The sequence below is a fragment of the Terrapene carolina genome, unplaced genomic scaffold (assembly GCF_002925995.2).
Source record: "Terrapene carolina triunguis isolate 2854851 unplaced genomic scaffold, T_m_triunguis-2.0 Scaffold244, whole genome shotgun sequence".
In the NCBI taxonomy this organism is placed as follows: Eukaryota; Metazoa; Chordata; order Testudines; family Emydidae; genus Terrapene; species Terrapene triunguis.
This window is the reverse complement of record NW_020664595.1, coordinates 145,870-158,376: the sequence shown is the minus strand read 5'-3', so window position 1 is coordinate 158,376 and position 12,507 is coordinate 145,870. Positions and strand designations below refer to the sequence as shown.

Below are 12,507 nucleotides of genomic sequence, written 5' to 3'. Positions count from 1 at the left end.
CACCCTGCACTCCACCAAACATTCACGCAACATACGTATTTACCTAAAAGCTATAGATACAAACTCAAAGCACTAGGAACAAAACCAAGGAACGCCCCAGCTCGAGGAGCCCTTGTCCTCATCTTTGTCCTCCCACTTCACCCCTCCCTCCCCTCCCCCATCCCCATCACTCATCCCTTGCTGTCTGTTACCTCTCTTCTGGACAAATTCGGCTCTGAGTCACACCAGCAAGAATCCTCTGTGCAGTAACTCCTTTGATTTCATTGGAACCACCCGGGCTATACCCTGGTGTCTCTGGGAGCAGGATTTAACCCCTGCCTCCCTGCCCTGTAGTTTATAATCGTATCCTTTACAATTGCAAAGTGCCCGGCCCCCCTAATGTGGTTCTTGTGATAGGCAGAGCACCATAGGGAGCAGCAGTGGAGTTACTCCAGACTGATGTGAAAGCAGAATCTGGCCCACAGCTCGGGAAATCCACAAAGGGAAATAAACGATAAAAAGTACCCCGTGTGCACAAAGACAGGCTGAACACCTCCACTCCAACACCCACCCAACTCACCCCTCTCGTCCGCTTCTCCAGAGCCTAAGCAGCTAGGCGTGTTCTCCTCCCTTTCCATCACAGACAGGGCAGCGCTGACCTGAAAGAAACTCTGACCAGCGGGCACCCCCCTCTCCTCCCGCAGCGTGCCAGGGCTAAAGAAAGAAGACCAGGAACTGGCCGCACTTTGAACACCGCTAAAGAGAAACTTCTTGGGGTGGGAGCGCAGAAGTGGCCGCTGAACGGGCAGGGATGAAATCTTTATCCCGGGGCCACAAAGCCAGCGGCGGGGCGGGCTGAATCCCGGCTTCCACCGACCTTTCACGAGCGGCTGCCGGCTGTCGCCTGGCACAGGCAGGACGCCTCGGCTTCCCTCGCCACCCCCAAGCGAAAAGTGCCCCCTGGATCCTGTGCTTTGCCACCGGTAGAGGGGGGAGCTCTAATTACACGGCCCCGGGGGGCAGCCAAGAACGGATCGGGGCGCCTCGCTGCCTGCTCCCCAGCGGAGAGGGCTTAATCCGCCCCAGAGAAGGGCAGAGGCCGGTCCGGGAGCTCCCCCCGCCCAGCTGCCTGGCCAGTGCGGGGAGGAGACGTCAGGGGACGGCGAGTGCCAGCCGCAGCTGCGGGAGCGCGGACCCCACCCCCGCCCCGCCCCTCGCTCTCACTTTGGGAGCCGCGTCTCTCCCGTTCACACTTAGCAGCGGGCGCTGGGCGTGTGTGAAATGAGGCGGCCCGGGGCCGCCCGGCTGGGGCTGTGAGCGGGATCCCCGGGGGGCCGCTTTGGGAGTCCGCCCCCCCCCCCCGCGCAGGGACTCGATGCCCAGGCGGGGAGCATGGCAGGGAGGCGGCCGCTGGGCACCCGCGCCCTCTCCCTGCTCCGGGGGCTGGGGATGCTGCTGCTGCCGCTGCTCCAGGCCGGGCAGGGCTGCCCGGGTCACTGCTACTGCTTCGCCACGCCGGAGCTGGACCAGTGCGCCTACGTGCGCCTGCAGGAGCCGCCGCGGGACCTGCCCCGCGGGGTGCGCAACCTCACCATCGCGGGCGGCAACCTGACGGTGCTGCGCCGGGCCGCCTTCGCCGGCAACGCGAGCCGGCCGCTGGGCGAGCTGAGCCGGCTGCTGCTGCCCCGCGACAACATCCAGGCCATCGAGGATCGCGCCTTCCAGGGGCTGCCCGGCCTGGCGGCGCTGGACCTCAGCCACAACCCGCTGCGCGCCCTGGCCGGCGGCGCCTTCCGCGGCTGCCCGCGGCTGCGCACCCTCAAGCTCAACCAGGCGCTGCTGCTGCTGGGCGAGGCGCCCGAGGAGCCGCTGGCCGGCGCCCTGCGCAACCTGAGCCTGCGGCGGCTGGAGCTGGCGGGCAACGGGCTGCGGGCGCTGCCGGGCGCCGCGCTGCCGGAGGGGCTGGAGGAGCTGGATCTGCGGAACAACTCGCTGCAGGGGCTGAGCCCCGAGGAGCTGGCCTGGTTGGACTCAGCCCCGCTGGGCAGGCTCCAGCTCTACCTGGGCTCCAACCCGCTGCGCTGCGACTGCGCCCTACGCCCGCTGCTGGGCTGGATGCGCAACGCCAGTTGGAGGGTGCCCGACGCGCGCAGCCTGCGCTGCGCCGCCCCGCGGGAGCTGAGCGGCTCGCCTGTGCTGCGCCTCCGCCTGGAGCAGCTGGGATGCGGGGCCGGCTGGGAGCCGCGGCCCGAGGAGGCCGGCGAGCAGAAGGAACTGGAGACCGCCTCCTACGTGTTCTTCGGCATTGTGCTGGCGCTGATCGGGGTCATCTTCCTCATGGTGCTGTACCTCAACCGCAGGGGCATCAAGCGCTGGCTCAACAACCTGCGGGAGGCCTGCCGGGACCAGATGGAGGGCTACCACTACCGCTACGAGCAGGACACCGACCCGCGCCGGGCCAGCACCAGCCCCTCGGGGCTCTGAGCCAGAGTGCGGGGGCCACCTCGACGCCAGATAGCCCTGCCGCTCGCAGGGATCCCACCCGTCCAGATGCCACCCCGGCCCCCGGGGATCCCACTCCTCCACCCATAGCCCGTGGGGATCCCACCCCTGGCCCTCGGGGATCTTTCCCCTAGTCCTTGAGGTTCCCATCCATCTGCCTACTACCCACAGCCCTTGGGGATCCCACCTCCCAACACCCACTACCCACAGCCCTTGGGGATCCCACCCCAAGCCCCCACCCCTGGCCCTTGGGGATCCTTCCCCCAGTCCTTGGAGATCCCACTCCTCCACCCACTACCCACTGTCGTTGGAGGTCCCACCTCATTGCCCAAGGAGTGTGTCCCACACACATGAGTAGGGCTACCACTATCCAGGAAATCCCCAAATCCATTCACCAACAAGGGCATATCCCCATGCAGGAGAATATCTATCCACCCATGGATTATCTCATAAAACCCCACTCCACCAATCCCACCCACTCCCCAGAGGGGCACCCTTCCCCCCACTGTTGCCCACCTACTCATGGAACAACCCCCAGAAGAATACCCTTCACCAACCCTCGTCCTCTACCCAGGGAATACCTACCTTCCACCCACCCACCCCCTACTTGGGAATACTCCCCTCTCCCTTCATGCCTGACGGGGCACTTCCAACCAGAGGGTACCCCACTCCCCAGGACAACACCCACCTATCCAGGGAACACCCAGCAAAACACCCCTCCACCAGCCCTCACCTCCAGGAGAACAGCTTTTTGCCAACCCACTCAAGATAGCACAGGATCCATCCTCAAGACAGTAACACCCCTCCCACAAAACTAAGAAAACTGCACAGGATCCCCTCCACCCCCTTGGCTCACTGCACAGCATCCAGTCCCCAGGATAATACATCCCCCTCAAGGGTCCTGGGGATTGTGAATGAGAGAGCTACCCACCTTCAAATGAATAACCGGCATCAGAGACCGCACGGGATCCATCACACCCACCCTCCCACCAGTGTTCTAGGGGCATGTGAATGTACAGGACTCTCCGCCTAGAATAAACCCCCAGTTGGGAATTCACTGGCTCCACCCTGAGAGGCCCTTCTCTCCCCACCCCAATGGTCCAGGGGGTGTGGTGTGAATGTACAGGAAACACCCAGGTCCATGCAGAATTAACGCCCATCCAGGACTATGCAGGAACCACTCCCGAAGAACCCCTCCCACCCAGAATCCACGGGGGGGTATGAATGTACAGGATCCCTTTTGAATGAACACATCCTTTTCGAAAGAAAGCCCTTCACTCCTCCAGGGTGTGTGGCAGCACGTGTTCCACTGCCCTAACAGAAGAACCCTCTTCCTGTGTCCCATAGGATGCTCCTCCAAAACCATCGTCAGTGTCCAGGGAAGAATCCATGGGCCTGACCCCAGCAAAAGACCCTCCCATGCCCTGCGGGAGTTATGAATGCACTGAAGAGCTCCATGCACACGCAACTCCTAGTTACTCCAGGAGATTCTTTTAATTTTTCCTTTGTAAAAAAAAAAAACAACCTTCTGCCACAAGCTAGAATACAACTCCCTGTGAATTTACTTTATGCACCTGGACCGTGGGGTGAGTTTTTACTTGGTGAGTTGCTGAAAGCAACGGGCTAGCTGGTATTAAACTTGTTTCCTGGATTTTTTGGAGCCTAGACTTTTACCCTGTACAGTTCTCTTTCCTAGTATATTTCTAACAAATGCAAAACTAACTTGATTTTTTTTTTTGCTCCAAACACAGAGGAAAAGAAAACAAAAAAAAAACCCCCACAAGAAGTCATATGATCTGCTGAGCCCATTTATTTATTATGGTTTTGTTCCACAAAAATTATGACTTCTCTCAGGCACAAAATAATGCACCTGCACAACAACAACAAACTTCCCTGCAGGCTGTATGCATGTTGCTAAAGCACATGGAAGCAACTCATTTCCGACTGCGAAGTATAATCTAGAGTCGACTGTCTCAGCAATCTTCATAACTGTTTTAAAAAAAAAAAAGGCTCTCAATATCTTGCACAGGTTTGCTTAGATCTGCGCCTGCTAGTATATACTAGAGCAAATATACTGAAAGCTGCATCCAGTGTATTGTATGTTTTCTATAAAGCTTATTGCAATAATTTCTGACTACTTCATGGCTGAAGCAATGTTGTTGTTATGCTCCATGTTTTGCAGAGCAAGACCGTTCGGTACTAAGTAATCTCTGTAACTAGATGGTTCCATATAAACTTCTGTGCTATTGCTAGTTCTGTGGCTAGGGAAGCAGAATGGGTTTAATGGTTAGTGCACAGCACTTGGGTTCTAATCATTCTGACCCAAACTTGCTGTGTGACCTAGGATAAATGACTTAGACCTGCGGTTCTCAAACTGGGGGTTGGGACCCCAAAGTGGGTCGGGACCCTGTTTTAATGGGGTCACCAGGGCTGGCATTAGATTTGCTGGGGTCCAGGGCCAAAGCCCAAGCTCCACCACCCGGGGTCAAAGCCAAAGCCTGAGGGCTTCAGCCCTGGATGGCGGGGCTCAGGTTACAGGCCCCCCGCCTGGGGCAGAAGCCTTTGGGCTTCCGTTTTGGCCCCACCAGGCTTTGGAATTGGCCCAGGGCAGTGGGGCTTGGGTGGGTTCAGGCTTCAGTCCCCACTCCTGGGGTCGTGTAGTAGTTTTTGTTGTCAGAAAGGGGTCACCATGCCATGAAGTTTGAGAACCCCTGACTTAGACCTTCATTTCCAAAGTGGCCAATAATTCTGGGTTCCTCCGTGCTCCGCTGCCTAAGTATAGCAATGTCTTTAGCCTGCTGAGGCCCCCTGCCCCCAGCTCCAGCTGGCATCCAGGGGAGCTGCAGGTGCGCTGTATCTCTGAAAATCAAGCTGTAGCTTTCTCTGAAGTGGGACTCCTTAAAAGGGAGGCACCCAAAATTAGTGGACCCGACTGAAAATGTTGGTCTTCACTTGGTCCCTGTTTGCCTCTCGGTCATATCAGGATAACAACATTTACAGACTTCACTGGAGTGTTGTGAGCCCTAATACATTAAAGCCTGATCACAACGGAGTCGACAGCAGTACTCCCGCTGACATCCCTGGGCACAGGATCCAGCCCTTACTGTTCATAGCGTGCTTTGCCTTGCTTCCAAGCATTTTGATGTGTATTATTATTGTTCTACTCTAAGGCATTAGCACATCCAGGCCCAAAATCTGCAAGCTGCTCCAGGCGGGGCACCCGTGCGGCCCCATGAGCCTCTGAAATCCCAGGGGGAAATCTGCATTGAGCAGCTCTCAGGAGAGGGAGCTAAGAGTCTGGCAGTCCTTGCTCAGGCAAATCTCCCACTGACTGCATTGAGTAAAGAGCCCAGGCTCCGTGTGAAAAGCACCCGGCAGACTTGGGCCGTGGATCCATGCCTATTGAATGCAATGGCAAAATCCCTGCCAGCTTCAGGGGCCCTCGTGCTCGTAAATCACACAGACGCTTTTGAAAATTTCACCTGTAGGTGCCTAAATATGAACTTTAGAAGCCCCACTTTCAGCTCCCGTTTCTAGAAGTGTCAGCCTCTCTCTGTGTTTCATAAATGGGGCTTTCTCACCGAGCAGCTCAGAAGCCTAAGGTTAATACTTTGACAAAATATGTCTCCAAGTTTATGCAGCGTTTTCATTGCACGTGGCTTTGTCAGTTTGTGATACGGTTTAATCTAATTATGCCTGACCTGTCTGCCAGTAACTTTTTGAACATAGTCAATAAATAAAGAAGGCAGAACGTTTGTGGGAGCAAAGGGCTCTTGCTTCATGAAGCCAGAGATCTGAGATGCAAAGTCTCTTATTTTCTAAAAAAGGGGTTGGTTTTTTTTCCAAAAATGTGGGAGTCCATTTTTTCCTACTCATCAAAGGGAAGGATTTCATAACACCAGCAGAGCAAGGCTGAGTGCTGTGCACGCCTCCAATACACCTTGGTCCTTTCCTGCAGCACCTGCTCCCTACCGTTCCTGAGCTAAGCAAACCCCGGCTCCTTTTCAGCTGCAGCCCCAACGGGCCAGATTCTGTAGCACAAATCCCGTTGGCTTTGAAAGAAGCCAGATCTGGTGTAATGCATAAATGGAGAGTAGGATGAGCTTGTAGTTTATGGGAACTGCGAATTGAATGCCTCGTTGTTGCACTAATCCGCTGCACCACTGAGCTCCCCCGCTCCTAAAGGAATTAAATGCACAGTGTAAACCAGAAGGAATTTTGCTGCAAACTCCCAAAAACAAATTAAAGGTGCCTGCTACTTTATCCTCTTGAGAAACAAGGAATAGGCGGGTCTGTGATCCAGCTGGCAGTTGTAATAATAACACCGTATCTATGTTTTCCTGTGGAAGGGTGAACAAATATGCAGCCTCAAAATACATCTCATATCCCTGTAAAGTTCATCGTCTCTAACTCTCCCTCTTCCCCATGTTGTTTTTCTGTCCCCCGGAGTTAACTCGGTGTACTGTGTAAGGGCCTGGTCCCGCAAACCCTCATTCACATGTGTAGCTCCAGAGGGCTCTGCGAGATCTGCATACGGAGGGGCTCAGATCCACAAGGGTAGACTCCTAACTTCCAGATACCTTTGTGCATGTGGGCCCAGATCCCTATATGTGTCGAGTGGGATTTCCAGAGACAACAGGAAAGTTGCCGTGTAGGCCTGCCCAGCGAGCCTAGGTACAGGCCCTGGCCTGGGACTGGTCTTGGAGGTGAACCCCCAGCCCACCCTCAGTTTAAAGAAAACTCCAGAGGGCCTGAGTCCCCCATTCCTGCAGGATGGTGATCAGGCCCCTGGGCTTCAGTGCCCTCCCCCATGTGAGTACAGCTGTGCAGGACTGGGCCCTTGTTTTGTGGATGCCAGTAAAGCACAATGCTCCTTTTGGATTCTCACAGTTCCTTGCTCTGTTTCCCATAGAGCTTCTTTTGCTGGGGACCCCCAGACCCTCACGGGCGAGTTGCTATGGTTTTAGAGCTGACGGGAAGTGGGTTGCAGTGATCTGTATTGCAGGGTGTCATTTGCTTGCATGGATAGACCTCAGCTTATTTTGAATGATGGTTTTACTGTAATTTCTCTCATTCCTTAATGCTCTGGGATTTGATTCGTCTCCCACTGAAGTGAATGGGAGCTCTGCTTTCACTGGGAGCAGGACTGGGCAGTTGGTTTGCAGATTCATGGTGTCTGTTTGCCCTTCAAGCCATAGCTTTGCTGTCCAGGCAAAGTACTTTGGGTAAATTAGAGCTTCCATGGCCTGATTCTCCTTTGACGTGGCTGGTGTAAACCAGGAGTCGTCACTGAAATCCAGGGAGGGACAGCCGTGGAAAACTACAAAAAGCAAAAGCAGAATCGAGCCCCTGCCCTTTTGAGGACAGACACGAACAATCCAAATGCTGCATCTCTCTGTGGCATTCCAAAAACTCCCCGAAAGGAAAACGCACCAATAGAGCTCACTGCACAATAGCAGCTGTGGGAAACCAGCCCAGCTGCCACAAGGCAGAATGTGCAGTCTGTGAGATTGACAGTGGGTTATTGTCATCTTCGTTTTTCATTTGCTAAAAAGAAACCAACCACGGGGTTTTCATACGAAAACAGGTTTGGGGGAACTGTGTGTATTTATATATCTGTGTGTGTGTGTGTGTGGCCGGCTCCTCAGCTGGTGTGAATTGGCACAGTGCCAATGAAATCAGTGGCGCTATTTCAGCTAACACCATTATTAATTGTATTGTAGTAGTGGCTGGAGGTCTCAATCAAGAGTGGGGCCCCATGATGCTAGGTGAGCATACACCTAATGAGACCGTCCCTCCCCTAAAGGGCTTACAGTCTAAACTGACAAGACCGACAATGAATAGGGGAAACTGAGGCATAGATAGGGGCCATGAAGGTCACACAGTAAGTCAGCAGTAAAGCCAGGATTAAGAACCCAGGTCTTCAGATTTCCCGTTCAGTGCCCTGTCACTGGAATATGTGAAGATGCTATGCCAGCTGAGGATCTGGCCTGTAACATTTCAGCCATAATATGCTAAAGAGTTCCTTATCTTCAGTATATGCTTTCTGCTAGGGAAAAGTCCTTCAAAATTGAACAGGACGTGATACGTTTTCTATCGTTCTTTTGGCCCAGCCTATAGAATGTAATGGTGTCACAGCCCTGCTCTGTAGAGTTGTGGAGCAGGCTGCAAGCTCTGACAGAAAGGAGCTCATTCGCCAACACATTTCACAGCGGGATTCCCACAGGTCCGATTTCTCCACGGTGTTGCACCAGCTTTACATCTGTATGACTCTGCTGATCTGAATGGCGCTATAGTGGCCTAAACCTGATGTAACGGTGGAGAATTAGATTCAATCTCTGTTAAATTCTATTGGGCTTTTCCATAGGGGTTTTCATAGCCACCCATCCAATTGCCAGGGGCGGCTCTAGGCACCAGCAAAGCAAGCACGTGCTGGGGGCAGCCCATTTGCAGGGGCGGCAGGGATCCAGCATGGGAGCTGAGAACCAACAGGGGGCCCTGGGAGCTGTAGTTCCTTGGTTAGCTCCCTGCCTATAGAGCCAGCCCTGGAGCAGGGAAAGAACTACATTTCCCAGCAGGAAAGAGGGGGAGGGAGTGAGATAGCTGAGACCTCATGCTGCAGTGAATGGAGAACTGCGCTGTGAGTAGGGATACCATATTTTAACATTCAAAAAACAGGACACTCCACAGGGAGGAAGGGTAGCCCCACCCTGCCCCCATCCACTCCCTCCGACTGCCCCCCACAGAAACCCCAACCCATCCAGCCCCCCTGCTCCCTGTCCCCTGATCACCCCCTCCCGGGACCCCTGCCCCTAACTGCCCCCCAGGATCCCACCCCCTATCTAAGCCTCCCTTCTCCTTGTCCCCAACTGCCCCCTCCTGAGACCCCCCCAACTTCCCCCCAGGACCCCACCCCCTACCTGTCCCCTGACAAACTCCCGGGACTCCCATACCTATCCAACTGCTGCCTGTCCCCTGACTGCCCCCCTGACCCATCTAAGCCCCCCTTCTCCCTGCCCCTGACTGCCCCCCCGAACCTCCGCCCCATCCAACCCTCCTGCCCCCTTACCGTGCCACTCAGACTAGCGTGTCTGGCTCCACGCAGCGCCACACACACTGCTGCATACATGCTGCTGTGCTCCCCCGCAGAGCCACAGCCCTCTCTCCCCCCCCCACCAGCACCTGCCTTCCAGATTTGAACACCTCAAAATTCAGGAGTGCTCAAGCTCAGTTTGGGCAGCTGTTACTTCATTTCTCCCAAATCAAATATACTGATCCACTGTAACTTGCTGTAGAAAAAGTAGGATAAAATTGAACAAGAAATGCTTCCCAGTGGTTATTAGGACTGGAATTAGGACTGGAATGCATCCGAAGAAGTGAGGTTTTTACTCACGAAAGCTTATGCCCAAATAAATCTGTTAGTCTTTAAGGTGCCACCAGACTCCTTGTTGTTTTTGTAGATACAGACTAACACGGCTACCTCCTGATACTAGGACTGGAATTGCTATTTTCAACAGCCATTGCCTTTTTTGTTTGTTTGTTTGTTTAAAAGGAAGACAGTGATATTGCATTGGCAAATTACCCATAGAAAGAAAGAGAGGAACAAAAGAATAATAAAGGCACCTCAACTTTTCTTCATTTATGTAGGACAGCCTTATAATATACATCCAGATATCCTCCAATCACACAAGCTGAAAATTGTTCCACTTTACTGCAGTTCTGTAACCATATGGGAACCAATCCTGTCTGTGTTCTGTGCACATCTAAAATTCCTGCTGAATGACCTGCCCTGGGAGCGAGTTACCAGTGACCTAGGGCTGCGGCGGAAGGAGAGTGCAGGTGGGGGGGAGAGAGCCCAGGGCTGGGGCGGCAGGAGGTGTGTGTGTGGGGCAATGGTGGGGGGGAATGAGGGAGCCCAGAGCTGGGGTGTCAGGGGGTGTGGGTGGGGGGGAAGAGCCCAGGGCTGGGGCAGCAGGGGGGTCCGGCGAGGAGCCCAGGGCTGGGATGGGGGGCAGCCAAAATTTTTTTTGCTTGGGGCGGCAAAAAACCTAGAGCCGGCCCTGCCAATTGCCAACACTTCCTATGCAATAATATCACAAGTTAGGGATAGGCAACGGGCCAACTGTTCCCCACTAATTGTCCCACGGCTGCCGGAGGCCCAGAGGTTCTCCGATGCAGCAGAACGGGGTGCCCCATCCCTGGGCAATGGAATTGCAGGCTCTTGGGAAGCCCATGCCGAGAACTGTGTCTATGGAGATTCGATGCACCCTGTAAAGGGGCCGCTGCAGGTCAGGGAGGCAGGTCACAGCTGTTCACGGAGCCACAACGGGTCACATCTTGCTCTCAGTTACTAAAGGCAAACCCATTGAAGCGAATTGGCCACTAACAGCTGTAGCCTGCGTTCCGCTCCTTTATCGGGCTGGGAGCTTTTAAAAGCTGTATGGCAAATCCATGGGTGGGGAGGGGGAAGCCCCCTTTCAGCTGTGGTGTTAGAGAGGGCAAAGGCATGGGTGATTTGTGCCTGCCTGACTAGCCTTTCCCAGAGGCAGTGCTCTGGGTCGGTGACTAACCGGAGGCAACATCACAAGGACAGTGCATTTCTCTGTCTTCTGTCTGCACCACTCCTGGTTTCACTCTTCCTCTCCTATGTCTGTAACCCGCAACTCCCCACAAACCCTCTTGTTTCCCTTGCCTCTACACCTGCTTGTTCACACACACACACACACACTCCGCCTCTCGGCCACTGCCCCACTTTTCCCCCTCCACCTCTAGCAGTCAGCATTAGCAGCCTCCTAACTGCCTTCTGGTACCATTAGCACTAGACAGGGGACTTGACTCGCTCCTGCATTTTAGAACCACTCCACACACGGTGGTGGGGAGGGGAAGACGCTGTCAGGCCGCCGGTTCCAGCCCCGATACTGAAGGACAATCTGCATCAGTGTCAGAGTGAGTTAGAGCAGCCATAGGGCTGCTCTCACTTACGCCAGTTGGTGAGCTCCATCCTGCCCTTCTCCCGGAACACTTCCTGCCCTGCAGAATTTTCAGCTGGCCATTTACAGCCAGAATCTGGCCCTTCTGCACAGCCCGAGTAGCACAAAGAGCCAGAGTGGACTAGAGAATCTGGCCTTAGGAGAGTGTAAAAGCCCTTCACACATCTAATGCAATTAGCATTGCTATGGTCTGAGGGCACTTCATGCCATACTGTCGCACAAGGGCAAATGGTGCGTGACACTGGAATGGCATTGTGCACTTACAGGGCAAAGCTGCAGCCTGAACTGCCTACGTCTCCTCCCTGACTCTTCCCACCGGTTGATTTGTTGCTCTCCATTTGGGCCCCAGATTTAGGATTGTAAACACAAGGGGCCAGATCTTCCCTGGATTTGCTCACAGTGAAGATCCTCCATGCCTGGATCTCCCCACTTCTGTGTGCACGTAGGGTGTAAACCACCTCTGGGCACTGTTCCCCTTTCCCTGGCGCAGACATGCCATTGGTTCCAGGATCCATGCATCAGTAGACAGCAGAAATGTGCATTGCACCAGAGGCGAATCTGCAAAAAGTTAATGCAGCCTAAGGTTGCCTTGACTTTCACATGGGGGCCCCGTGGCCTGTGTGTGGGTCCCAGATACAGGAGTAGCTGAGGGAAAACTTGATAATGCTGCTCCATTGCACCACTCTGCCAGGTAGCCAAGATGGGGAACGAAAAAGGCCTTACACAGATAGCCATCTTGGGGAACCAGAGATCTTTGAGGGTCAAACCTCAGATTGTTCCTTAAGGGGACAATCCAGCCCCTTGCTCCCATGACAGAACCAGCTGGGGAAAATTCCATGTAGGGAACCTTTCAGAATTTCCCTCCCGTCTTGCCCCATTCCATGAGATATTTATTGGTGGAGGTGGGGAATCTAGTTATACAGCCTGTGAGCAAGAGAGGCGTTTCCATGAACTTGTGCATGTAAAACATCAATGAAAATAATGCAGCATTTTGGTTGAAATGTTTCCCCTGCAGGGTTGGCTACTGGACTATTGC

General features: G+C 54.4%; 1 protein-coding gene across 1 annotated transcript; it reads left to right on the top strand.

Annotated features, from left to right (window-relative positions):
* Positions 1 to 1,343: 1,343 nt before the first annotated feature.
* On the top strand, positions 1,344 to 4,815 carry TPBGL (trophoblast glycoprotein like). The gene has a single exon (XM_024203599.3). The coding sequence runs from the start codon at positions 1,372 to 1,374 to the stop codon at positions 2,461 to 2,463; it is 1,092 nt and encodes a 363-aa protein (XP_024059367.1). The 5' UTR covers positions 1,344 to 1,371; the 3' UTR covers positions 2,464 to 4,815.
* Positions 4,816 to 12,507: the final 7,692 nt, after the last annotated feature.

Excerpts from the sequence above, each read along its gene's own strand:
- TPBGL (XM_024203599.3), top strand. The coding sequence starts at position 1,372 with ATGGCAGGGAGGCGGCCGCTGGGCACCCGCGCCCTCTCCCTGCTCCGG.